Source organism: Rhineura floridana, chromosome 5, assembly GCF_030035675.1.
Source record: "Rhineura floridana isolate rRhiFlo1 chromosome 5, rRhiFlo1.hap2, whole genome shotgun sequence".
In the NCBI taxonomy this organism is placed as follows: Eukaryota; Metazoa; Chordata; class Lepidosauria; order Squamata; family Rhineuridae; genus Rhineura; species Rhineura floridana.
In genome coordinates this window covers 66,303,808-66,331,390 of record NC_084484.1, presented here as the reverse complement: position 1 = coordinate 66,331,390, position 27,583 = coordinate 66,303,808, and the positions used below count along the sequence as shown (strand labels likewise).

Sequence of the window (27,583 nt, the reverse complement as noted above, 5' to 3'; positions counted from 1 at the left end):
GGCCATGTAGAGGGCCAGGGCCATGTAGAGGGAACCAGGGCCAAAGAGTGTTTCTAGTGATAGCCATTGATCATCTCTGAGCACTTCCAGATAGTCACAGGTTTCAGGTGGGATTCAATCACACACTGGCAAATTCAGGTTGCACAGTCAAATTGATTTGGCACTCTTGCACAGCAAGATTGCCTCTCCTCCCCAAAATGAGACTTTTTGCAGTAAGGAAAGTGACAGGAAAATGAACTGGAAGTATGGGATAATGACTGATGCAATGTCATCTAACCTCCCAGCGTACAAATGAGAATGATCAGCAAATAGCCAACTTTGTCTAACCTCCCCGTAAACTTTGTGCAACAAATCAGGATGAATGTTCCATAAACAGGCCATCTGGAAGTGACTAAGTTCCATGCAGTGCCGAATATCTATTATATCGAAGGTAAGCAGTAGTTTGGAGTCTTCCTGTTTTCTGAACCATATTTAATCAACCCAACATTTTGTGCTGAAAATATCATAAGACTTGCCCACTGTTCTGGCTGGAGAAGGATGCCATAAGTGAACATAATCCTCAACCACAGTATTTTTATGAAATGTCAATCACTGGATATGGCCCAGAAGGTCTTTCTTTTTTTAGCTGTGTGATATGTAATGGAGAATTTTATATATCCACACATATATAATCATAGATATTAAGAAGGTATATGCTTTATAATCATAAGGAGTTAAGCATAGGCCTGCAGGCCTGTTAAGACTCTGAGATCCAGGCTCACAGAGAACCCAAAAAAAATCCATAGGCCTCAATCAGACTTGTAAGCAAAACCTGTTGCTGACAGGCAATGGTCTCAGTGATCTTCTGTTTCCTTGCCATAAAACTTGGCTGGTGCATGACTGACATATATTAATTCGCATACTGTTTAGAATCAAAGGGGCATTTAACCTGTGAAAAGGCTGTGATTGATTTGAATAGGTAGAAATCACTTATATGTGATTCTTGGGTAGAGCAATAATTCCATCTAGGGGAAAAAGCTTTACAGCATAATCAAAGGATTTAATGAGATAAATGGTGTGATTTTATAATGATTTTAAAATAATCCAGTGTATTATATTATACTACTTTTTATAATTGTGTTTTTCGTGGTGAAAAAGTAGTTTGAGGTGGCTTGCCTTTTCTATTTTTTCTGAGGCTGAGAGACAGGAGCTGGTTTTAGAATTGCCCAGTGTATTTCTTAACTAAGTGAACTTCCAGCACTGTACAGCCCCTTAATTATAACTTTTCCTCTACAGTTAAGTATTTTTACAGTTAGAGATGGAATTTCTAAGAAAATATAAGAAATAAGAAACCCTATTAAGATACTGTGCAGATCAGGAAAATTCAGCCATCCTGAGTTGAGGCAAAACCCAAGCAGGTGTACCGGGGTCAGCATGGCCAATCAGAAACAATGAAATAATGGACGTACCAAGCATGCTTGAAAGCACATTCACAATAGTAACTGTTTTAACTGGGCTAAAAGAGCATTAGTCTTGAGGGACAGCAGAACAATGGTGATATTAACGAGATGGACAGAATCTTGGAATCAGGAGTAGAATTACCTAATGCTTTCTGATTGGTTTGGAACGATTGCAGGAGAGAAGAACTGTGATGTTATGTGGGCAGGAACTTATGGGATTGGTAAACTAATATTGCATGTGTATTCAGTACTGTATAAAAGATCTGTGCAGACTGTGCCTCAGTGCGGTCCTCTCCAGATTTTCTGGGAGGCTGACCCTGTATATGCTTGTAAAGAATAAAGGCCTACCTTTTTGATTCAAGCCTGTGTCCTCAAATATTTGATTCAAGGACCCCCAGCAAAAGACCCCATAGGAGAAAAATTCTCCATCATATGAAAAATGTACCCCAAACACAAGCTGCAAGTTAACGGTTGGAGTTACCAGGGCACTGTAGTGGAAGCATTCTCTTTTCATGTGTCAGTGCTCTGGTAACTGCTAGAGCAGATTTTATAAATACTCTTTTTATATGTTCTTGGCAATCATTTGAAGTATGACCAAACTGCAGCATCATGACTGCTACCTTCTCTAGGCAACTGTAATTACTGTAACCTTCCTGTTTTTCTTGCTTTAGCTGCCTACAGATGAGTATATCAAGTTTGTGCTGCTGTTCTTTGCTTTTTCTTTTTTAAAAAGACAATAAATCATATAAAACTATTTCTATTTGAGGGCTGCTGCTAGAATCTCCATGGACGCCTTCTGCATTTGTACATGATTTATTATTTGGGGATCCCACCATGTTTGTGCCTTAAGCCAAAGACAATTGTGCCTTTACTATGGTAGCTACCATAATGTGATAGCTGTGATTATAATAGACTATTAACTACTGGAGCTCAATGAGAATTCCAAATATGAAAAACTTACTCAATTAGCAGCTGGAGTGAGACGGAGGAACCAATGTGGCAAGTAAAGAGCAAGCTGGATTTAGTTCAATTAAAATGTTTGCTAACTTTCTTCATGCAGTAATTCTTGAACATGAGTTCAAGTTAGTTGCACTCACTTTCTCATTGATTGCAACTAACTTAGCCTGGATCCAGCCCATTGACTACATATGGAGACTTCGTAAAGCCTGGTGAGCTGATAGGTGATCATATTAAAGAACTGAACAGTTGAAAGCATCTAGAAATGTATGCTTGACTCTACACTGGCAATTTCATACATGAGTTCGATATTTATAAAGATGAGTGGATTAAACTCAACGGTAGAAGCCCCCAAGGGACAATATTTCTAAACATTGCCGATGTTGTAGCTGTCTCATTATTTAAAAGCTTTGCGGTGCAATCCTATGCATGTTTACTGTATTCAATATTTCTAACTCTCTAGTGAGTATATTTTTTTAGCATTGCAGCATTCAGAAGATAAGAAAGCAGAGAGTTGCCTTATTCTGAGTCAGACCATTGGTCCATCTAGCTCAGTTTTGTCTACACTGACTAGCAGTGGTTCTCCAGAGTTTTAGGCAGGGGATATTCCCAGCCTTGGAACCTTCTGTATGCAATGCAATTGCTCTACCACTGAGCTATGGCAGCTTTCCCAAAACTTTAATCTTTGAAACTTAGATCAAAACCAAAGGCTTATCCACATGGGAGCATAACTTCATGCTAAAGGCACTGTTTTTACCTCAGTTTTTTGTTTGCACCGTCCACAGTAAGGGCTCAATGCCAGCTGCAAACACGGTATTTTCTAGTCACACTTGAGGGGAAGCATCAATCATGCAGTTTCCTAAAGACCACACCCTCTAATTTAACATTTCTACTCCCTCTTGTTACCTGGCAACTGAGCATGCTCAGTTTGTTCTACCAGTAAGTTTCATTTAAAAACAACAACAACCCGGAAGTGCAATTATTTGTATTTTCACTGTTACAATACAGCTAAAATACAAATCTTTGTTTGAGCAGTGCTGTGCTTTTGTGCATAAGTTGGGGGGGGGAGAAAATAAAGGGACAGTTTGCAGCAATATAAAAGACTAGCAGAACAGGGGAGAGCAGCCTGAAGTTGCTTTTCAGCCCACTGAAAACAAAATGAACAAAGGGAGGAGGAGGAGGGAGTGGGCGTGGAGAGGGGAACAATTGACACATCCACCTAAAAACATTGGAGCAAAGTGTCTGCATACAGAGTGAAGATGTTTTTTCCTTCCCTTTTTGGATTTTCAATAATAAATAATAATAATAAATTTTATTTCTGAGTCGCCTATCTGGCCGAATCAACGGCCACTCTAGGCGACGTACAATTTAATCAATAAATACAATAAAACCACAAGAATCATAATAATAATTAATAATATCAGTATTAAAACTAAACCACCCCAGAGGTCCCGTAGGCCTGCCTGAACAGCCAGGTTTTCAAGGCCTGGCGGAAACCTATCAGGGAAGGGGCATGACGCAGATCGAAAGGAAGGGAATTCCAGAGGGCGGGGGCCACAATCGAAAATGCCCTCTCTCTGGTCCGCACCATCCTCGCTGTTTTAACTGGTGGGACCGAGAGAAGGTCTTGCGTGGCTGATCTCGTCAGGCGGCATAATTGGTGATGCTGGAGGTGCTCCTTCAGATAAACTGGGCCGAAACCGTATAGGGCTTTAAAGGTCAGTACCAACACCTTGAATTGGGCCCGGTAAACAACTGGTAGCCAGTGTAGATCTATCAACACCGGAGTGATATGATCACGGCGGCGGCTGTTCTTAATCAAACGTGCCGCCGCATTCTGTATCAGTTGCAATTTCCGGACCGTTTTCAAGGGTAACCCCACATAGAGCACATTACATCAATATGCGGATGACACTCAGCTCTATCTCTCGTTTAAATCTTCACCAGAGTTGGCTGTGGAGACCTTGTCCAAGTGCCTGGAATCCGTGAGTGGATGGATGGGAAGGAACAAGCTGAAGTTGAACCCTGATAAGACCGAGGTACTACTTGTGGGGGACAAGAGAAGGTTGGGCGACATTGACCTGAAGTTCAACGGGGTGAGTCTACCCCTAAAGGACCAGGTCCGCAGCCTTGGGGTTGTGCTTGATTCCAGGCTGTCCATGGAGGCTCAGATTTCGGCAGTGAGCCGGGCAGCCTGGTACCAACTACACCTCATACGAAGGCTGCAACCCTACCTTCCTGTTCATCAGCTCCCACTAGTGGTACATGCCCTGGTCACCTCTCATTTGGACTAATGTAATGCGCTCTACGTGGGGTTACCCTTGAAAACGGTCCAGAAATTACAACTGATACAAAATGCAGCGGCTCGACTACTTATGAATAGTCACCGCCGAGATCACATCACACCAGTGTTGTTCGACCTACACTGGCTACCAGTTGTTTTCCGAGCCCAATTCAAGGTGTTGGTATTGACCTTTAAATCCCTACACAGTTCCGGCCCAGTTTATCTCACGGAGCGCCTTCAACGCCACCAATTATGCCACCCGACAAGATCGGCCACACAGGGCCTTCTCTCAATCCCGCCAACAAAAACAGCCAGATTGGCGGGTACAAGAGAGAGGGCATTCTCAGTGGCAGCCCCCACTCTTTGGAACTCCCTCCCACAAGATCTCCGGCACGCCTCTTCTTTAAATGTGTTTCGGAAAGCCTTAAAGACCTGGCTCTTTCAGCAGGCCTTCGGGGTATCCGGGAAGGGTTAATTGTTATAACTGAAATGCCTCCTGCCCAGTTTTAGTATTGTTGCTGCAGATGTGTTGTTTTTATATTGTATTACTGTATTTTATCAAATGTATTTTAACAATTTTGTAAGTCGCCTAGAGTGGCCATTGGCCAGATAGGCGACGAAGAAATTAAATTTATTATTATTATTATTATTATTATTATTATTATTACAGTCGTCTAGGCGAGAGAAGACCAGAGCCTGTATTACCCCCGGGAGCAGATGGGCAGGCAGGTAGGGTTGCAACCTCCTAATCAGATGTAATTGATACCAAGCTGCCCGGCTCACTGCCAAGACCTGAGCCTCCATGGACAGCTGGGAGTCAAGAATGACCCCGAGGCTGTGGACCTGGTCTTTTAGGGGCAATCTTACCCCATTGAACACCAGGTCTATATCCCCCAGCCTGCCCCTGTCTCCCACAAGCAACACCTCGGTCTTGTCGGGATTTAGTTAACCCAAAGGATTGGGTTAGTACGGATTTACAGGGGGAAACTGTGATAGCTTCTGTTTGCCAGTAACATCATGAGAATCATGCAGAGGATAAACCAGATTTGGTTACCGTAGATCAGATAATGCAGAAGAAAAATATCATGCAGATAGAGATGAATGTGGATTGCAAAAAACATGGAAGATGTCACTGAGCACAAAGAAGTCCTGTATATGGAAATAAACCATTTTGCAGGAGCAGATGGTAAACAGGAGGCACGTGCAGTGGCTCTGTATGAAATCCTTAGTATGAGTTGAATTGTAGTGCCTCAGAGTGTTTTTTTTACTTGCCCAAGCTGGATTGTGATGTTAACAATGCACCGCGTCAGAACAACAACTCTATGCAAAAGCTTCAGGCCACTTTGTCATCAAAGAAACTGCTCCAGAGATTTCTTGTTGTGGTTAAAAGGGAAACAAACCTAACTATAAAGAAAATGTCCCATTGCAGACTGAGGGGAGAAGGGAGAGGGGTGGATAAACAGGTTTAGCTTTAAATCAGAGGAAATTATTTTACCAGGGTGTTGACGGAAATAATCTCCCGTGCTCCTTCATTGTTCTCTTGCAAGTTCTGACTCTCCAGAGCAGGGTGCTTAGAAAAGTGATGAACTAGCCCGTGTTCCTTCTACCATTTCCCTTAGCTTTCTATTTACCAACAAACAATGTACCTACTTTAATTATTTTATTTTCATTCTTTTTTCTGGTTTTTTATTTGTATTTGTGTCAAGGTTGTCAGTGTTGAATATGGTCTTATCCTCTTCCTCGCTCCCAAGTTGCAGGGCTGGTTGGTGTGAGTTTCTTTTCATTTGATCTCTTTATATCCTTTATTTCTCCTCTCCAACCCCCAACCCCCAACTTTAAAATCTAAGGATGAATCCATTTGTCTGCAATTTTGTAGGTTTCCTTTCCGGAGCACCTCTCAGGTCAGCAATTTTCTGAGAAAATGCCTACAATACACTAGAGGAGGTTAAATGATTCCTATTTTACACCCTCAAACTGTCTAGGCTGTCCTTACAGGAGAACTACTGCAGCTGTCCTTCTGAAATTTGGTAGTGTTCATGCCCACAGAAGAGGCAACTGTGGCTGCAAATTCCATCCAATTCACCCCCAAATAAATTAAGATGGTGTTTCCTTTTCCTAAAATATTGGGGTATCCCATTCCAAACCCCCTGGATGTATTTGCCTGTTATTTGGCAACTTAATCCACTTTGGAGCGGCTGTTATGTCTAAAACTTCATCCACATCTGTCAAAAGGGGGAGGGAGAAGCTGCTTCAGACCCAAAACACGAGTCGAATCTGACAAACAGCAGATCAACTCAGAACAGATTAGAATGCAATATTATCCCAAGACCAATCTTGCCAATTCAGGTGACAGATGTTCTACCTGAGAAGTTAACAATATATACAATGAAAGGCAGGAGTCTGGCTTTTTTTCTAAAGGACAAGGAAGAACTATCCAGATAATGATATAAAGCAAATCTTGTGGCCTGTGTACACCCCCAGTACACAGAAACGATGGGTAGAAACACACTCACTGTTCTGCCAGTTCCAGTGCACCTCCACCTCTCTCTTCTGAAAATGGGGGCACGTGACGCTAGCCAAACTCCACCCTCTTTTTACTATAAAACCTGGTGGGAGCAACTTGAGTGCATTTTTTAAAAAAGAATTCAGCTTCAAAGAGATTTTGCAGCTGATCAGCAGATCAAACCATTCCCCTCCAGACATGGCTAATGGAAATGCTTTGTTCTGGCAACTAGTGTGGTTACAGTCTAAGTTGATGCAATCACGCAATGAATACAAAGATGGCATTAGAGCAGTAGAGGTGATGGTGAAGAAGATGACAGCTTTGCCCATATCCCAGAATGGGGGCACAAGAGTATATAGAGTAAACAAAGAGCCATAACTTTATTGAAACTTCCAGTGAGCAAAACATTTCCAAAACATAACTAACTCCAGCCCAATAATGTGATCTCCAATGGTGGCCGGTACCCATTGGGACTGGTGGAGTGGAAGGCCAGCAGTGGGTGAAGACAGAGCCAATGACAAGCAGAGCCAGCTATTTCTAGTTTTGTCTCCATCCTGCTGAGTTTTACAAGGACAACACTGAGAATAAGGAGGAGGAAGATAACAGGCAGTGCCACCCCCTGGACTGGCTGTAAGTAAGAAGGCAGGCAGGTGGGGGCTGACTGAAGGGAAGACTGAAGTTGGTGGAGCAGAGCCCCATTTGCCCTAAAGGACCTCCCTCCACTAGCACTCTCCCAGTGTACCTTAAAATGAGCAAGCTTGCCCTGGCTCCAATCAACAGATTAGTCTGATTCCAATTCTTGCTTGCTTTCACCTGATCACCCAAAGGCGATGTCCTAGAGAGTCATAACAAGGCATGTTGCCCCATGCTGCAAGCCAGGCTGCATGTATTGTCCCCCATCAGTTTGTGTTACCTATAGACAGATCAGGGCCTTTTGTGGCTCCAAAAGGACCCTACCATTGAAATTTTATATGCTCAAAGTTTAATGCACTCAAGTGACCAGAAGGGCTTCCATCTGGCTGGTAGCCTCTCCTCCTGGGTCTCACCCTTCCCCCAGCAATTACGCTGTTTACAAGCTTCCACTTCAGCTAATGGGAGCTTTTTTAAAAAAAGCTCTGTAATGCACGGGGTTGGGGCTGAGGATGGGAAAGAAGGGGGAGAAGAACAGAATGGAGGGGATATGGTGATGTGTGGGCAGATGAAGAAGAGAGTGTGTGAGATGGCTCTGGCCCTGCCTACTCTTGGCTCCAGCCCTACCACTGCTGGCATGCAGCCTCTAGAAGGCTCCTCACAACAAAACGCAGTCCTCGGACTGAAAAAGGCTCCTCACCCCTGATGTAACACTACATCTGAGCAGAGCTTGGAAAAGTTACTTTTTTGAACTACAACTCCCATCAGCCCAATCCAGTGGCCATGCTGGCTAGGGCTGATGGGAGTTGTAGTTCAAAAAAGTAACTTTTCCAAGCTCTGCATCTGAGTTGGTGCTAATTAGTATTTTCCCAAAACTGGGGCTTGAAGTGGGTCTGCAGACTCTAGTCCTGCAGTGAGCTCCAATGCAGGTGGAAAGAAAAAGGAAGCCATGGCGCTGTATTCAGAAGCTGCAAGAACCATTAAAAAAGCCTTTTTAAAAATTCACTACCTTAGATGTGTAACAGGTCCTCCTTTGCCCAACCCTTTGCCATTTCTCCTTGATTGCTTATTTTAGATTCCTATGGGGGATGGGGGAGGATAGCTTTGGGGAAAATATTCTGCACATGGGGAAATGGCTGCTTCAGTAAGAATTCAGAGTGGGAAGAATTCCATTTTCCGGAAACCAGAGAGTCCCCATTCAACCATCTGAGCCAGGTCTCTAATGAAAGGCCCTCCTGTTCTCTGATCAGTCCCACATGTGCAGCTGAATGTTAACACTGTGCTGATATCAAAGAGGTACGGTATGGGGAAAGCTGCAGAGTGCATCCAGCACTGACTGACAGCCGGCGGAGAGCTGCCTGTGAAGTTTCCAGCTTAATTGCTATTCTATAAAACTAAGTTTCTTCCAGTGGGAACAGTTCAGCAAACGCGCATGAGCAGATGGACAGATATGATGACTTCCTTTGTAGCCTCCGGCAGAGACTGATGAAAGATATTGCACTTGTGGCTGGGGTTAAGGTTTATTGAAAAGCTAGGAATGAAGTCTTCCCTGAAGCTAAGCTCCTTCCTCCTGCTGGTACTGCTGCCGTAGCCCCTCTGGCTTCACTGAGACTTCACCAGGTAGTGTATAAGTCATTTTGCTCTGATCAAATACAGAAATCTTTTTCTTCTTGCCGTTGAGAAGTACACAACTGCTACTGCTGGCACTCAAGAGCACATCGGCACACTGACTTCAAAACAGCTTATTTTCAATTACGTCTCTTGGGAGATCAGCTTCCTCTCTACAAGAAGACCTGGTACAGATAGTTTACACTGTATAAAAACATCAGCAAACTAAATTTAAAAGTTGACAAAAAAACTGACAAAGAAATTGACAAAGAAATGCAAAGCTCTTTTAGATGTCTCCTCCTCGTTGTTAGACTACATATCAAAGTGTAGTTTTGAAATTAGTACAAGTATCAATTCTTCCTATGAATAATGCCATTGTGAAAGGCTCTCTTATGCAAAGCATGATGGATTGAAGCATGTCCATACACTCTGCCTAGAACTACATGGCTCTCTCTGACAAGTATGGTGACTTGGGAAAAGAAATTAGAACTGCAGTCTTACACACACTTACCTAGAAGTAAGCCCCACTGAACACAATGGATCTAACTTCTGAGCAGACATGTACAGGATTGTCCTACAGATGTCTCAGGGAGATCATAGTCAGAACCTCTTGGCTAGTACATTGCATATTTGGTATTTATAATTTAACATCCTGTGCATGAAAAAAAGAGAGGGAAAGAGAAAATACATGAGACTGCACTAAGCCATTAAAATATCCACTAATCTCTTTAACTCTGTATATGTACCTTGTTTTCTTTTTGCATTGCCCTATGTTAGGGACAACCTTCAGTAGGGTGGCATTGTACTGGGCCATTATAACTGAGTGGCATTATATTGTTTCACTCACCTTGGAAGGACAGCAGGCTTTTTCATTCTATTTTGTTGTGTAAAAGCACCTCTGGTTTGGGTGTGCTTTCTACCAGCCCGTCTGGGGGGTTTTTTTGTCTATTTTTCATCCAGGTCCTGAACACCAGAGATAAGTCAAAGACCTGTCAGGTGCTGCTGGGTTCTGTGGACAGGTGCAGATGGCAGCTCCTCAGTGAAATACCCTCCGGTCCCAGGGTGGGGAAACTCAGTCTCTCCAGGCCTCTTTTCCCTTGGAACTCTTCCCAGGCCATAACCACTGAGTGTTTTTGCCTGGCTGGAATGTGGCCTTGAACTCTATAATGACTCTTGCTTGTGTAGATGAAGGATAGAGAAGGATGTGTGAGTGTATATAGAAACTAGCCTATTGAGCAAAGGTAAATGTATCATTGTTGTTCTGACCACCTTTACCTGTGGTGACATCCACAACTGGCAGGTTGAAAAAAGGTCCCCAACGCAGCCCTAAACTCACTTAACCTACCCAATCTGGCCACCGAATGCTCCTGAGAGAATAAAAGAGGACTTCCTGTTTCTTTGAGCCTTGCGTGAAAAGCAATTTTCCTGAGCTCTAGCAAGTTCCTCTATCCTTATTTGTTTTTGGTTCTAACTTCTGGCTTGCTTCTCAGTTCTGCCTCCTGGCTTGCCCTTGGCTTCTGACTTATCCTTGGGTACTGCCTAAGCTGTTTTGAAATCACCAGGGAAGCACATGGAACGGCACTTCCCAGCATTTAGGAAGAAAAGCAGAGAAACACTTTCAATTTTATTGTGATTTACTGTTAAACAAAAAGTCTCCCTTTTCAAAACATGTACATTTTGACCCAAAAATTGAAGCTCTCAAAAACTCAGTTCTACTGTTGCCTCAAACTTCAAACAGCCAAATAATCTGCCATCAGTCTTCAAAGTTTAGTTGCAACTTTAAAGTGTGAAGTGCTCAGAATGGTTAAGTCTTACGATCTATTCTGTCTGGATATAGGAGAACTCACAATATAGGTATATATTCACTAATAGACAAAAAACCTTGCAGTTTAAGAATGTACCTATAGCCAACAGATATTTCCATCAAACTTTAAAAAGCAGAGAAATTGGGCAGCTATAGTGATTGCACCAGGGCAGCAGGAGACCTGACCTCCTCTCTGAGATATTGGACTGCCCTACAAATTTGTAAAAATGCAAACACAATTTGGGTTGGTCTTTCACAGTCCAATCCACTTCCTGTGTAGCTTGGAAGAATTTGGTAACATGTGCCTCTGAGCATATGGGGAGTGGTGGCAACACCTGCCATCTCCAAAGATAGAGAATTATATTTTTGTATGTTTGTTGGTGTTCTTACTTTTCTTCTTTCCTGTGTTACTAATGTTTCTACAGAGAATCTAAACTAGAAAAGTATATTTCCCTCATTATTCATCCTAGAAATCTGTGTCAAAATTATTTTTATTAATTTCAAAGCCTTCTTATTGGTCAATGTTATATGATGGTGAAGACAGTTGTGTTTCAAATTGGAGGTTATGTTCTATTTCTATTTTGAGTGCATTAGCAGTGGAATCTGAAACCGCAGTTTGATGTAAAATCAGTCTGATTACAATATGTTGCTACTTAAGCAATAACTCTAGCTGTTCGAAAAAAGAGGATGCATGTTTTCAGCCTGCTATGTTAAAACCACTTCATTTAAGGCAAGGTGGGCATGGTCAATTAAAAACATAGGGGATACCTAGAATTTTGCTAGAATATATTTCACCTCCCACTGTTTGATCTTGTGCAAACTGAGACACTCCTGAGGTCCACTGGAGTCTATTCTGCAGAATAGTCAGCGCCATTATTCCACAATTATTTTTGGAGTTTTTTAGTGTTAATTTTGCAGTGTTGCTGTACTTCACATATTCACAGAAATAGAAACAAAAGAAAATGATTTCCTATAGGAAAATTCACAAAAATTGAAATGTCAATCACTCACCATATGCTCAGAGGCACATGTTACCAAATTCTTCCAAGCTACACAAGAAGTGGATTGGACTGTGAAAGACCAACCCAAATTGTGTTTGCATTTTTACAAATTTGTAGGGCAGTACAATATCTCAGAGATGAAGTCAGGTCTCCTGCTCCCCTGGTGCATTCACTATAGCTCCCCAATTTCCCTGCTTTTTAAAGTTAGATAGAAAGATCTGTGGGCTATAGGTACATTCTTAAACTGCAAGGGTTTTTGCCTATTAGTGAATTTCTCTGCTTTTTAATCTGGGAGTTAAGAAATGGGATCCTGTGCAAGTTTGCTGAGAATGGATAGAAACTGACCATAGAGGATGGAGAGGAGGAGGGGAGGAAGGGCAGAAGGGAGGAGGGGGATGGGAGAAGGCAGGAAGGGGAGGGGAGAATGACAGGTTAGATCATTGGCATGTTTATTGAGTTCAGTGGGTTTTACTCCCGTGCAAACATGCAGGGGACAGGGGAGGAGGAGGAAGCAAGAGGGGAGGGGAGGAGGAAGGGAGAGGAGAGGGGAAGGAGGAGAAAAGCAGGTCTGATCATTTGCATGCTTATTGTGTTCAATGGGATTTACTCCTATGCAATCATGGTTAGGATGGGTAAAACTGACCATGGGGGAAGAGGAGGGGGTGGAGAAGGACCGGATTGGAGGGGGGCAATGGAAAGGGGAGGGCAGGTTTGATCATTTGCATGCTTATAGAGTTCAATGGTATTTACTCCCATGCAATCATGCTTAAGATAGACTGACCATGGGAAGGAGGAAGGCGAGGTGGAGGGGGAAGGGGAAGGAGGGGAGGGGGAGGGGGAGGGGGAGGGGGGGGAGGGGGAGGGAGGGGCAAAGGAAGGGGGAGGGAAGGGGCAAGAGGGACAGGATAGGAGGGAGGAGAAGGGAGGGTGGGTTTGATCAGTTGCATACTTTTTTCTCTCTTTTTTTATACTTTGAACTCTCTGTTCTCTCTGACTGTTTTGTGTATCGCCATGAAAATTTAAAGGGTTGTTAAGCAAGTGTTTCTAAGTTCAGGACTATAAGTTTTGTAAGATTTTGTTTTGAAATGAGCTTAAGGGAAGCATCAGAATGGCATGGGGGTATTTTCAATTTAACATTGTGGAATGTGAAAAATCCACGCTGGCTATAGTATACAGCCATTCTCGTGGCTGTATAATCACACCCCAAGGAGCTAGGCATTATGTGCAGTGCATGTTTTGGTGGAGATGATATTGCGTCAACTCAGTGATTGATGTTGTAAAGAATAGCTAAGGTTGAGTTAAAGGTGACCAAAGTAAAATGCTTCAGCCAGAGACCATTATTGGGAATATTTTGCATAGGTTCCTGGGATACTCTGTGCTGAGAAAAATTAGGGCGTCTCATACCAGCCAGCTGTGGGTTGTTATTCTAAAGGGAGGCAGGCTGATAGATTAGCCTGGTACCAAGGTCAGGAGGCCTGAGTTGTCATAAATTAGTAGTCCTGCCCTTGCTATGAACTTTCTAGGTGATTCCATCATCAAGAGGTGTCAGGATTGGCTAATTGGCCGTCTTGCTGTTGCCAGGCAAAACGCCATCAAAAAAAGGGTGACTCTTCCGTAAGTTGTTCCTGCATTATGCCATCTTGACTTGCCTCTGGGATGTTCTGTGGTATATGGAGCCAAAGGGAACCAGGCTCTTATACTTTTTGAAGTGAGTATTAGCTTATGTTAGCAAGCTTTGTTCTGTCTTGTCTGTTGGAACCCCTCACTGTGTTTTATGAAGTGTTGACTATGCCTAGGCCTGCTGAGGGTGTTTGGGCTTAAGGGAATTTGTATGCTGCTCTTTTTATATGCACTTTTATATATTTAATAAACTATCTCATATTACTTGGTGTGTGCTACTTTGGGGCTTTGGCTCTGAATCCAGTTCCTTGACCATAACGCTACTGACTAGTGATTATTATTTTAGGTTTGGCTAAAGACTCCAGGGCAACGAGTGTAACAATAGCTGTTGCTTTTGGGGATTTCTTTCATTCTAATTGGTGCTCTGGGTCCCCCTTGCTTAGAGTGGAAAGCCAGGTTAAGTGGTGGTGGCAGTCTACCTATCTTACAGGGTTGGTGGTGGTTGTAACCTAACCTTGGTAAGGAGAGGTGTGGGGAGTGTCTGCCCAGGAGCAATTGCCCAGGGAGTTGGGGATTGGTTTGGAAGCAAAGATCAGGTGTCGTGGACACCTGGGGTCTTTGATAGATGTAGGTGATGTTTAGATCTTCTTAGCTCAGATAATCTAGTTTTCTCTGTAGTATATTTGTTTGTAATACACTGAGTGTTTGGATATATTTGTGGCTATAAACAGTAACGTCTCCAGAAGATTCCTCTGATTGTGACCAGTGTTTTCCCATGGAGAAGTCAACCTGAGCTGACTTTTTAAGATGTGTATTTGTAGACCATGGACATGTCCAGATCATAAACAATATGTCCTGTAAAAAGCTTGGGGAAGTATGTTGAACCAAATACATTAAATTGTAATCTTAACCATTAACTGGTTTAGTATGTGTAGATTCACTACAGGCCAGCTCATTTTACTTTGCATCAAAAGGTGCACAGCAGGGGAATAAACCCTATGCCCCACCCCCAGATGTTGTTAGACTACAGTTCCCATCAACTCTGATCATTGGTAATGTTGGCGAGGTCTGATGGGAGATGAAGTCCAACAACATACAGAGGCACACAGGTTTCCCATCCATGACCTAAAGGATGCACAACTTTGCATGCATTCAAATCTAGCAATTATAAAAATTGTGAGCATTCATACAAATACTGCCAAAAATACTGTGCGTTTGCAACGTGCCTGCAGGAATTCTGCACATGCCCAAGGGTTACATGACTATATGACTATTAGAGTTTCACTTTGTGTAAAATGAAGGCAAGACCATTGCCAAAGTGACCAACAGAGAAAGCAGACGCTGACTGCCCTCCCCAGACATGGGACTGAGCTGGACCATTTGTCCTGAATTATGGGAATACCTCATTAACCACTGGTACCTTTACCATAGATATGACTCTGTTTAGTCATTAATTCATTCTGGCAAGAGAGAATAAAAGCCTTTCTACCAAACTGATAACAAGGTCCACTGACACTTAATCAATGCACTATTTCACTGATAACTTAATCAATGCACTATTTGTATTTTCTGGGAAGCCGCCACCATCTGTTTCTACATGAAATGTGTTGCTCATGTGGCAGCTGGTTCTGATTGGTTCAAGAGCCTCTGTGACAACTCTGCCAACCTGCAGAGGGAAATCTCTCTTGTTTAGAGCTGCTGATGACTCAGTACCCTGTCTTTTGTCATTTAAACTCCCTTCTGCCCATCTTTGTCCTCAATGTAATAATCCTTTGTGATAGCTCCAACTCCCTTCAGGAAGACCTATCTTTTAACTTTGTGTCCCTCAGGTCTCAAGTTATTCAGACTTTCTCCCAAGAGACTACTCCAAGATTCCGTTTTTATTTGGTTTGGCTTATTATTATTATTTATTACTATTATTCTCCAGAAGTCTACTCCATGCTCTTCTCTTTCAAGTCTGTTTGACCCTGTAGACGCCTGCAGGAGCAAATGTCCTTAGGCTTAGCTAGCTCAATCCCTTCTTTACCCCTCCCCTCTTCCCCATCTCCCTGCCTCTTCCCTATGTTTTGTTAGGAACCTTAAGGGAACACAAGGCTCTTGAGGAAACCTTTCTATTTTTAAGCCATATTTTATTATTTATTAAATTTATATCCCGCCCAGTAGGAGCCCAGGGTGGCAAGTAGGAGGGGAATATTGGAATCTCATGAAAGCCACTCTTTTCTCTGAAACAGGTAAGTCTGCGAGTTTTATTCCTTCCTTTTCTCTGTCTTCAGTTGTTAATGAAAGAAATTTGTTAGAAATAATATATACAGGTGCAATATTCGAAACCATACTGAGAAACTGAAAACAGAAAGAGCAAGTTTGCAATCTTGAAACGAGTCAAGCAGACTTCAGTGCTTAACAGTGCATCCCTAGATGTGTTTATTTGGACATTTCACTGAGTTCATTAGGACTGATTTTTTTTATTGCAGCCTTAGTCCCATTGATTTTAGAATTCTTAATGTTTCTTGACAGTGCCTTAGGTGTATAAGATAAATAAACCAACAGTATTTTTTTCTCATCTGGTGTAAGTTTGCCAAGTTAAATTAGTGAAGATTTGCCTTAACATCATCACACCAAAAACCCTGCATTGTAGTAAGGACTGAGTGCTCACCCTTACAGAGCAGCAACCAGGATAGCTGCTACGTAGACTAAACAAAATTCTAGAGTTTCTAGTGGAAGAGTCATCAGGGATGGGGAACCTATAGACCACCAGATGTTGCCGGACTACAACTCGCATCATCCCTGATCATTGGTTATGCTTGCTGGGGCTGATGAGAACTGGAGTCCAACAACTTCTAGAGGGGCAGAGGTTCCACTTCCCTGGCCTATGTGCAGAATGTTAGCTCCATGCACGCCTACTTGAGAGCAAGTCCCATTGTTAAAATCAGTGGCACTTAATTTCAAGTAAATGTGCATAAGACTAAGCTGTCAGTGTACTCACTTACATTTTTTTAAACTAAACTAGCTCAGGAGGAAATGCAGTTTTGTAACATCAAAACATTAGAACAACCAACACTTTTCTCTGGGAATGTCCCAGAACAGTGTGGCTACAGAGCATGGAACTTTCATTCCTCTTGGGCCTTGAAAAAGTTGAGTAAACTTTGTCTATAAGACTGATTGGGAGCACTTTAAGACTCTTCCTCAGGCAAGCAAATTCTTTACAGCACAGTACTGAGCTATGTGTGCTAAACATAATTTTAAAAATGCAAGTCCCTAATTAAATCTCAGAATGAAATGTGGTTTTACCACAATAAAAGTCAAGTGGAGCAACAGAATGTTTACTGTGGGAAGCTCACATACAGTGTGGTAGCAGAACAAGAAATTCATTCCTTTACGGTTGTAAGAAGGGAACTGTAAAGAGCATACAGAACAAAAAGAATTCTTCTTCCAGACAACATTCATAGGATAGAAGGTTGTATGAGACTGTCGATGTGCTGTTTCCTTTTCCTTTTTTAAAAATGAATCTATAGACATTTAATACCTATATCTTTTCATTATTATTTATGATTTTTCAGATCTTCTCTTGTATTGGTGTTATGGCTTTTTCTTTCTTTCAGATTCTTCATTGGAGCATATCTACATCTTGGTAGCCCATGAAAGAGGTCATGCAACGTGTAGCCCATTCCAGGTAAAAGTGTTCACTAAAATTAGTTGTTGTTTTCTCTTTTGTTTGACAAAATATTTCAGTAGCTAGTTAATGTAATGGGAAAACACAAACAGTATGCTTCTGCATAGTTGTCGTATGTCTTTGCATGACTTTAACAGGGTTAAAGAAACTTTGGTTCATCGTAATTCAGTTGCTGACTAATATGGAAACCAGTGAGAAAGACTATGAATGCATCTTTTCAAAAAGCAAAGAATGTGAAAATTACAACAAAATGTTTTATGACATGTCAATTAGTAATATTCCTGAGTAATATTAAACAGAAAAGTAATATTAAGTTTAAAAGTAATATTACACTTGTCATGGGAGCTGCTTGATGGCAAGTGACAAAGCATTCCTTCCAACTCCCTTTTAAAACTGTAGAAATGCCAAACCACCCAACTGTTGCATAAACTTGAAATTTTGCCATTGCCCGAGCCCGCACAAAGCTGCATCCGGGTGCATCTTTTGTGGTTGGGGCTGAGAAAGGAAAGGCGTAAGGATGGTGTGCTTGTGCATGCACACTTTCATGGGTGCTAGGAAGGTCTGCAGGGTTATTGAAGCTCCTACGAGACCTCTTTTGATTTTTGGTGCCCACCCTCAGTTGCAGTGCAGGAATTTTTCCATTTGCTTCAGGGTTGAGTGGAAATGTTTTGCTTGTCTGTAGACTGGCTTTGTTGGGCAGGCTTTTTCACCTACTCTGTACTGGATGCCAGAGGGTGTTAGGGCTTAGTGGACCAGTGTCTTTAATGAATTGGTCACATTTCACAGGAAGGTGTGGGGATTAAAGGGGAATTAGACGCACTTGTGAGCACTCTTAGGCACCTTTAAAGGTGGTAGTCATCTTTGGAGGTCAGGTACTAGCTGTGGGGCCCTCAGCTTGGATATGGAGCATCTCTTGAAGCTAACCTATTTCACCCACTCAGAGTTGAGGGAGTCTGAGTGGGGGTGGTCAGGAAGGCCTCCCTATGTACCTTAATGGTGTAGCCCAGGTAAGGGGTCATGGCCCTGGCAATGATTGGGCTTGCCCATTGCATTTGATAGGTTAGCTACCCATATGGTTTCATCTCCCTTACAGATGGTTTTTTAAATAAAATGTGATCTGACAAAACAAATTATAATATCCTGAAGCAGGGCAGCATCTTTTGGTTTGGGTCCCAGCGCTCTATGAGCTCTCTCCAAATCCAGTTTCAAATCTGAAATCAGGTAACAGTGAAGTCAGTCATTTTGCAGTAAATGTTTCCATATTGCCTTCTTCTGTTATTCTGTGCATGTACACATTAATTTTTCTGTTCCTATTCCTGGTTTTGTTGAACTTTTGCTTTGTTTCAACATTTCTCCCTTTCAGCTTTTCGATTGCCTCCCTATGTGTGGTTGAAAGATCTACAGCTCCAGAGCCAGTAGTTTCAATGCTTTCAGTGTGCATGCCAAAACAATTAATTTTCATTGTAACAACTCTGTCCACCTGTCCATAAGTTCCTGCTTAAAGGTTTTTAATTGCATGTAAATCTCATCTCTCTCAGTGAGCGCTCCCTCTGTTTGAGCTTCCTTGTCAGTTTTATGTGGCACATGCGCCATTTTGGAAGACTATTTTCATTGCAACGGGAGAGAGGACACTTCCTTCTTATGGGGTTTAAAATAATTGGTGAGGTTAGATTCCTTACTCCTTGATGCACTCACTTCTATGCCCCCCTCGGTTCCCCTGTTTTGAGAGGGCAGTGATTAAGTGAGGCAACTTACACAATTAAGCTGTGGAGCCGCTGGGTCACATGTCCATCTTGTGCTGCTTTCACCAGCCCTGTCCCATTTTGCCTCTTATTTCCTAGTTCTGGATGCAAAACATGCAAGTTGGGGCTTAACATAGGAAGAGCTGCTTGGAAGAAACTATGTGTCCAGAGGATAAGTGTGTACCTCAAGTTCCCCATACATGCTCTAGACTATTCACCAGATTTGGGAAGACAATGGTTACATTCCCTTTATTTTCTTATTCTGGCAACTTGTATTGTACTTTCCCCAGAGTTGTACAAGTTAAATCTGTAGAAATTAGGTTGGAGGTTCATTTTTAAACTAATCACACCTCTTAATCATTAATTTATCTCACTCTTCTTAAAATCATTTTGGCTAGTGCATATTGATACAGCTTATGCAACTGAATTCCCCAAATGTAATTATGTGTTGCCTCTTTCAGCTCACACTTGCCTGTATTTGCATGGATGAAGCAGTAGCACGTAAACTGGAAGCACATGGATAGACCCAGTTATATGAAAGAATAAAGACGGTAGAAGCAGAACTCCCCAATCTCAGACTGAGATCTTCAGTGTTGTCCAGGCAGCAGAGTGATAGGATTAAGCAATACTGGGACAGTCCTTATCCCAACCTTTTACATAGTCTTGCTCATCTCTTGGCCATGCTCCAGTAGGAAAAATATGCTACATGTCTGTACATAACATATAATCAAACTGATGGCTAGGTTTGAAAGGAACATTACGGTTGGTTTGCATTTTATCTCAGGCTCATGTCTTCACAGCTGCACGGTGACATTTCTGTCTGACAGGTATATATTGCCCAACCAACTTAACACTTTACTGCCTTCTGTGGTTTCATGCTGCTTAACAGAACTCTGCAAAAGTTACTATGTAATGTGAATACAATGAATTAAGATAGTTACTAAAGGATCTCGTGTCAGTTTAATCATCTTTCTTCTTTCCAGGAGATATATATGCTTATTTCTAAGTTTGAACCTGTTCCTAAACCCATTTGAATTGCAAGCTTTGGTTAGTTACAAGCCCAGCATTGTCATCTTCCTGGCTGATGACCTTGGCATTGGGGATATAGGCTGCTATGGAAACAATACAATCAGGTAAATGCTTCTGTAGAGATGTTATACCCTCCCATACCAAATTCTATAAATACTATAAAAATCTATAAAATATGAATTTTTGATGTACAAGGAATTCCTTCTAGACACTAATTTTATTTATCTATTTATTATTGCATTTACACCACCTTTCCTCCAAACAGGTCAAAGTGGCATACATGGCTCTCCTTCTATCCCTATTATCCTACCAACAACCCTGTGAGGTAGGTTAGGCTTAGAGTTGGTGACTGGCCCAAGGTCACCCAGTGAGATTCATGGCTGAGTATGGATTTCTCCTAGGTACTCATCTGATACCCTAACCGCTACACCACACTAGCTTTTATAAATATATAAATACATCACTTTGGAGGGGGTACTCCTGGATCTGGCTTAACTCCTGTGGTTGCTAACTGGTGTGATAGCTGCATTCATTCCTAGAGTGATCAGATCTGGCCATTGTAACGCATGCCTTAATTACATCAAGATTATCTTAATTTGCTCTACATAAGACTGCCTTTGGAAAAGTGTCAAACTTCAGCTGGTCCACAATACAGCAGCTGGAGTTCTGACAGGAACCGTTTGTAGGAACATGTTCTAGATCAGAATCTAGCAAAGCTGCTACAGAAAGGCTGTTTCTGGGCCAAATTCAAAAGTGCTGGCCACCATATTAAAAAACCCAAATGGCTTATGGTCAGGATCTTCTCATATGAGCCTTTCCATTCATGCATATCAAATAAATAGGCTCTTTATGTTCTGTCCACTTCTGGGGCATGATTGGCTGGACACAGAAGAGGTCTTTTGGCACTCCCTTTCTATGGTGGCCCATCTTCCTCTTGGCCTTTCACCAGCTTGCAAAGTCTTTTCTCCGGACTGGTTCAGATACAATACTAAACCAAAGATGGGAATCTGTGGTCCTGCAGACATTGTTGAACTACAGTGCCCATGATCTCTGACCATTGGCTATGATGGCTTGGGATGATGGAAGTTGGAATCCAACAACATCTGGGAGGCAATAGGTTCCCTATCCCTGTGCGAAACTATGGTTTAGCATTGTATGCATGAGCCTCAGGCTTGTGTGCTCTCTCCTCCACTTGTACAGCTGTGAGAAGATCAGAAGCTTTCACTTCCATTTTCAAGGGACCAGTTTAGCTGTATGTTCAAACTCAGCCAGCATGTTGTTAGTCTTAATAACAGTGTACAGTATAAAGTTAGCATGTTTCAGTAAACCGTAGTGAAGACTAACCCAGTTTGGCCAGGTTTGGACATAAGATTAAACTACTATCAGTTAAAAATAGAAGTGAAAGTTTCCAATCTCTTCCTTGTTGGTATGCTGGAAGGTGGTGTTGGGGAGCTAGCAAGCCTGAGGCTTATTCAAGTAACACTAAGCCTTAGTTTAACATTGTGTCTGAACACACACTCTCATATGAGCCTTTGGTTTTGGCTTACCAAGCTCTGTTGGTTTTTTATTGTCTCATGAAGAACTTACTTTTCTGGCAGATGTTTGCCTTTCAAATTGAGATTTATTTTAATTGACTCCCTGGAGAATGAGTTTTTATGCTGAATTTATGCACTGTATTCCCCTCTCATAAGTTTTGTGGGGGTTTTTGCTTGGTGATGATCTATTGCAGGAGTAGCCAATGTGGTGCCCTCCAGATATTTTGGAGTGCAACTCCCATCAGTCTCTGGCTATTAGCCACGCTGTCTAAATCTGATGTGAGCTGTACTCCAACGACATCTGGAGGGCACCGTGCTGGCTCCCTCTGTTTTATTGTGTTTAAAACGTAAACTCCCTTGAGTATTTTGTGTTTTAAGAACAAAACACAAAGGTGGGATCTAAATATTTTAATAAGTTTCAATATAAATATTGAATATTCATTGATCAACATGCATATCTGAAAATGTGGGTGTTTTACATATATTATCATATTAATGTGTGTGTGTACATACATACACTGTTCTTTATGTTATAACCTAGGTCATCTATTTCTACTTACACTGGAAAGCTCAATATTGTATCCAACAGAGTTCTGCTCAGAATAGAACTACTGAAATCAATGAACATAAGTTAGTCTTGTCCAGTAATTTCAGTGCTCTGGGATTACTCTGAGTATGACTAATGTTGGATATAACCATTAACTGTCTCAAACAAATAAGAAGAGAAACTATGGGCTCATCTACATGGTGGTTCACTGTGTGTTTGGTGCTACTCATATCACATTTTAATTTGCATGGTTCATGTGATGTTACTGGCAAACAGAAGCTATTACGCAGTTTCCCCCCTGTAAATCCGTACTAACCCAATCCACTGATAATACAAAAAGGGAAGAAAAAAAGTCTTCACCCCATATCGCTAGTGCTTGCAGATGCTTTGCTCTGATGCTTTTAGATGGGTGTGCCAATTGTTCCCCTCTCCATGCCCACTCTCTCCACCTCCCTTTGTTCATTTTATTTCCTGTAGGCTGACAAGAAATGCCTGGCTGCTCTCCTTCGTTCTGCTGGTGTTTTTTATGTTGCTGCAAACGGTGCCTTTATTTTATTTTCCCTCCTAACTTGTGCACAAAAACATAACACTGCTCAAACAAAGCTTTGTATTTCAGCTGTATCCGACCAGGAAAAACACAGATATCTAGGGGTTTTTTTAAAGGAACCCATGCAGCATGCTCAGTTGCCTAGAGGGAGTGAATGTGTTAAATTAGAGGGTGTGGTTATTAGGAAACTGCATGGTTGATCCTTCCCCACAGTGTGAATAGAAAACACCATGTTTGCAGCTGGCATTGAGCCCCTCCTGTGGACAGTGCAAATAGGTTAAAAACAGCATCTTTAGTACAAAGTAATGTCCCATGTGAATAAGCCCTACATGTTTCTCAATTGCTGCCTGTCATCCCATAACTACATACCAAGGGCTACACCAGCTGACCTGTTTATTGGGCATGCATCCTGATTTGCTTACAAAAAGCTTATGAAGAGGTTAGATTATGTCTGATCTTTACTAAGCATTTGTTCTGATTTGTTTGTGGGGAGGTTATAAAACAATTAGTATTCATCCTGATTTGGTTGTGGTTTCTCATTAATCATTAGTTAATCTCACACTTTTCAGTGAATTTCTCCATCACTTTCCAGACATCAAAAATTCAGTTTTAAAAAAGTGGATTTGTACTAGGGTGACAAAGCACTTTAATCCACTTTAACTACACAAACCTGAGGAATCCTTTGACTTCTTCAAGAAGCTGAGTGTCTAGCCATTCTCTACTTGCTTTCCAGTTCCTCTGCTCAAACCAGTTGTGCTTCTGTTGTTGTTTCCTTAGGACTCCTAATATTGATCGGCTAGCAAAGGAAGGTGTGAAACTTACTCAGCATATTGCTGCAGCTCCACTTTGTACTCCAAGCAGAGCTGCTTTCTTAACTGGAAGATACCCAATCCGATCAGGTTTGCTATATAGTTGAAAGGCACAAGTAGAAACAATTGTCTTTGAATACAGTTGTGGAAATGTTCTGTACGTTAGTACTGGGGTATTGGATATCATTGGGGAGGGTGAGAAAGGGACTCTCCTGATAATTTTACAGTATCATTAAAGTTGCTAGTTTTTCATTCTTCCCTTTGAGGGAGGCTACATTATGCAGGTTTCACAATGCTCATTGTTTCCATCGGTTGTCCATTTAATAAGGCAGGGAGAGGAAATCTTAATCTGCCATTAGAATTATATTTGGGCAACTTGTTGATGTTCACTGTCATATTACTGGTTGTCGTTATCTCAGGTATGGCTGGAACAGGTCATTCCCGCGTCCTTCAGTGGGTTGCTAGTTCAGGAGGCCTTCCCACGAATGAAACTACTTTTGCCAAGATATTGCAGAAGCAAGGCTATGCCACTGGCTTAATAGGTAGGAAAACTTGTGTGTAGCATTTAGGTGAAAAAACGTGCATATATCATTAAAGGCCATGAGGTAGAGCAGTAGCCCCCAGCACCAACTTCTGGGTACTCCCCTCTAGAAAGGGCCAGTGCCTCCAAATCTAATCCCACAAAGGCAACCCAGAAGGATACCATGGCTAATGGTATAGAATGACACTTGAAGGATCTCATTCCCTCTCTGTCTCAGCAATAGGCTGGAAGCCAGAATGAAATGGATCTAAATCATCTAAATCCAGAACTATCTAGAGTTGAGATACCAAGACATGCTCTAACACCTTGATCAAAAAGGATAGATTCAACACCAGGCAGTAGATCAGACAGATCTGGAGTAAATTTCTTTTGAGAAAATTGGCTTACACCACTGCCTCCTTTAAGGCAGGATGCAGGCCTGGGTTCCTACCATTTGGGAGTTTACTTGTTTGGGGGCAAACCCTGCTGGCAGTTTCATCAGCAGAGATAGAAGCAGAGATCTGGCCACCAGTGCCAAAGCCACCAGCAGCTTTTAAATTCTTAAAGGAGGGGAGAGAGAGAAGGGAATGAAGCTATGGTTGCCACCATTATAAGTGTCCCCTCAAACCAAAACCATTTGATGAAACTGAATTGCAGCCCCCAAAATCATCTTCAGTTATTTTGGTGACCATTTTCGTGTAGCACAGTGGAGAGGCCTCCCCTAGGGGAGGAAACCATGCCCTCTCCTAGACTCGTGTACCTGTACCACCTCTGACTGTTTTAATCAGCCAGGAAGGGCAAGAGTCAAGGGTACAAGCAGTAGCTGTGCAAGCAGTCTGTCAACCTCCTCAGGTTGCTCTAATCCTAAGGTATCCTTAAAATCATGACCTAATGGCACACTGGTTGCATTTATATGGGGCTTCTTTGGAAAGTGGCTGGTGCAAAATGCTATGGCCGGGCCACTGACAGGGCTCCACTATTGAAAGCATTTTTTGATTTTCCGGTATGTGTGTTTTGAGCAGAGGTTGGAAAAGTTACTTTTTTGAACTATAACTCCCATCAGCCCCAGCCAGCATGGCCACTGGGAGTTGTAGTTCAAAAAAGTAACTTTTCCAAGCTCTGGTTTTGAGTTCCAAAAGCTCTGATCAGTGTCCCACCACTGTCTGCACAGTAGTTAGTGGGTATGTGAAGCAGGGCCTTCTTGCCTGTGATGCCAGAATCTGGAACTCCTTCCCGCAGAAGACCTGCCCCCTTCCCTTTCAACCTTTTTGTAGGTTAGTGAAGTCCACCTTTTTTATGCAGCCTTCATAATTTTGACTGCTTTTTTGTATCCACTGAATGATGGTTGTTCTTTTATTTTATTTGGTTTGATTCTGTCATCTTGGTGTTTTTACTTTTTTGGTGTTTTTACTGTGTTTTAATTATAACTCTGAAGACTTTGCTGGAAAGCAGCCTATACAATTAAAAACAAATATATAATAAAATACAAAAGGAATACTGAGCATTCCCCGCTCCTGCCCCCCCCCCACGCTGTCCCAGATTTGTGTGGCTAACTGTCTCCTGGCAGTGGCCATTCCACCAGGGCGCCTCAGTGGAAGAGATAGGAAGCAAGGCTCATTCCATCAGTTCTGCTGGAAGACCACCTCCATCAGGCCTCCTCTCCCTCAACTGTCATCTGGAAACGGCCATTCCACCAGACTGGCTTAGTGAGAAAGATCAGAAGTAGGGCTCATTCCATTAGCTCTGCTGAAAGACCAGCTCATCAGGCACCTCCTACCCCTGAACTGTTTCTACGACAGCTGGTTATTATGAGAATTACTATTTCCTTTTTTCTGCTTCCCTCCCTGCCCTTTTTCTCTTATGTGTCATTTTTTTTTAGATTCTAAGCCTGTGGGCAGGGACTGTCTTGTATTAACTGACTGTATGTAAGCCACTCCTGGAGCCTTTTTGCTGAAGAGTGGGGTACAAATATAACAAATAATTCCTTTGAGGAAAAACATTTTAATGTTTGAAATGCATTGGGGAAATTGGAAGCCAGTTTGTCAACACCCCTGCCTTGTACTCATTGGTTGTCAATAGTGTCACTTTTCTTCCACAATTCTGTTTTTCAGGGAAGTGGCATCAAGGTGTGAACTGTCAATCCCGTAATGACCACTGCCATCACCCCTTAAATCATGGATTTGACTATTTTTATGGAATGCCACTTTCATTAATGGGTGATTGTCAAATAACACAACCTCCAGAGAAGGCTATGTCCCTGCGAACCAAACTTTGGTCTTATACCCAGATGATTGCCCTCGCTGTGCTTACACTTATAGCAGCAAAACTCACTCACCTGGTGCCTCTCAGTTGGAAAACCATCTTCCTCCTGGCTTTGTTTGGCTTTTCCTTCTTCATTTTCTGGTTCTCAAGCTTCGGATTCATAAGATACTGGGACTGTATTGTGATGAGAAACCATGAAATTACAGAGCAACCAATGAACGTTGAGAGAGCTGCACCCTTGATGCTGAGGGAAGCCATTTCCTTTATTGAAAGGTAAAACAAGATTCCTTTTATAAATTACACAAAGTTGCAAAATGATGAGAGAAAACATAGCACCCATATTGATTAAAAAAAAAAGACCAGTCATGTCACTGAATGTAGTGACATTCAATAGAGGCAGGCGCAAAGAGGCCTTTATCAGCAGCCTCCATTATTTTTCCGTCTGCAGAATGGCTACTTTGCCTCTCAAATTCTGGAATTCTTGAGTCACAACTATTATATATACTTAGAATATTATGGTTCGAAGGGTAGAAGCTTCCTGATAATTGCTTGATCAGACAAAATGACAGTTTCCTGAGAGTGTTGATTTTGATTAAAAGGGTTTGAGAAGACATTGTCCAAACATCTGCAAAGAGTATTATCTTCACATAATTGAATAGAAACCAAGGCACTGCACTGGGCTTTTTTTAAAAAAAATACTATTAGGTTACAAGCTTTGAGATGGTTTAATGCAGAGCTGAGGAAACTGTGGGCCGCATTCCCTACTAGGCAACCTCCCAGGGGCCACATTCCAATGGTGGGCAGAGATACAAGCAAAAGTGGTGAAACAATGAATGTTAATTTTACATTGTACAGTATTGTTTCTACACACACTCTCTCCTCCATCCAGGCAAACAAGGAGCATGGGCAGAGTTCTGGGATACATTCTAGCCAGGCAAAAATACTCAAGGAGGGTGAAAAGCAGGGCTGGTGAGGGGTGTGATCTGGGGAGAGTCTCACAGGCAGATAGAGAGGTGTGGAGGGCTGCATTTGCCCCCCCAAACTTCCCCATCCTTGATTTAATGAATCCAGTACTA

General features: G+C 42.1%; 1 protein-coding gene across 8 annotated transcripts in view; it reads left to right on the top strand.

Moving 5' to 3' along the window:
* The first annotated feature begins 9,116 nt into the window (after window positions 1–9,116).
* LOC133384989 (arylsulfatase H-like) overlaps window positions 9,117–27,583 on the top strand; it is a 39,142-nt gene continuing 20,675 nt past the window's right edge. For 2 of the 8 annotated variants that reach the window (XM_061627050.1, XM_061627042.1), the window contains exons 1-8: window positions 13,759–13,934; window positions 16,007–16,077; window positions 17,446–17,516; window positions 20,242–20,391; window positions 20,553–20,612; window positions 23,694–23,815; window positions 24,145–24,267; window positions 26,357–26,780. In XM_061627050.1, the coding sequence (XP_061483034.1) occupies window positions 17,482–17,516; window positions 20,242–20,391; window positions 20,553–20,612; window positions 23,694–23,815; window positions 24,145–24,267; window positions 26,357–26,780 (914 nt within the window). In that variant the 5' untranslated portion in view covers window positions 13,759–13,934; window positions 16,007–16,077; window positions 17,446–17,481. Of the gene's footprint in view, window positions 9,434–13,758; window positions 13,935–16,006; window positions 16,078–17,445; window positions 17,517–20,241; window positions 20,392–20,552; window positions 20,613–23,693; window positions 23,816–24,144; window positions 24,268–26,356; window positions 26,781–27,583 lie in introns of those variants that run through there. The other 6 variants (XM_061627044.1, XM_061627045.1, XM_061627043.1 and 3 more) reach the window with 6 other exon arrangements.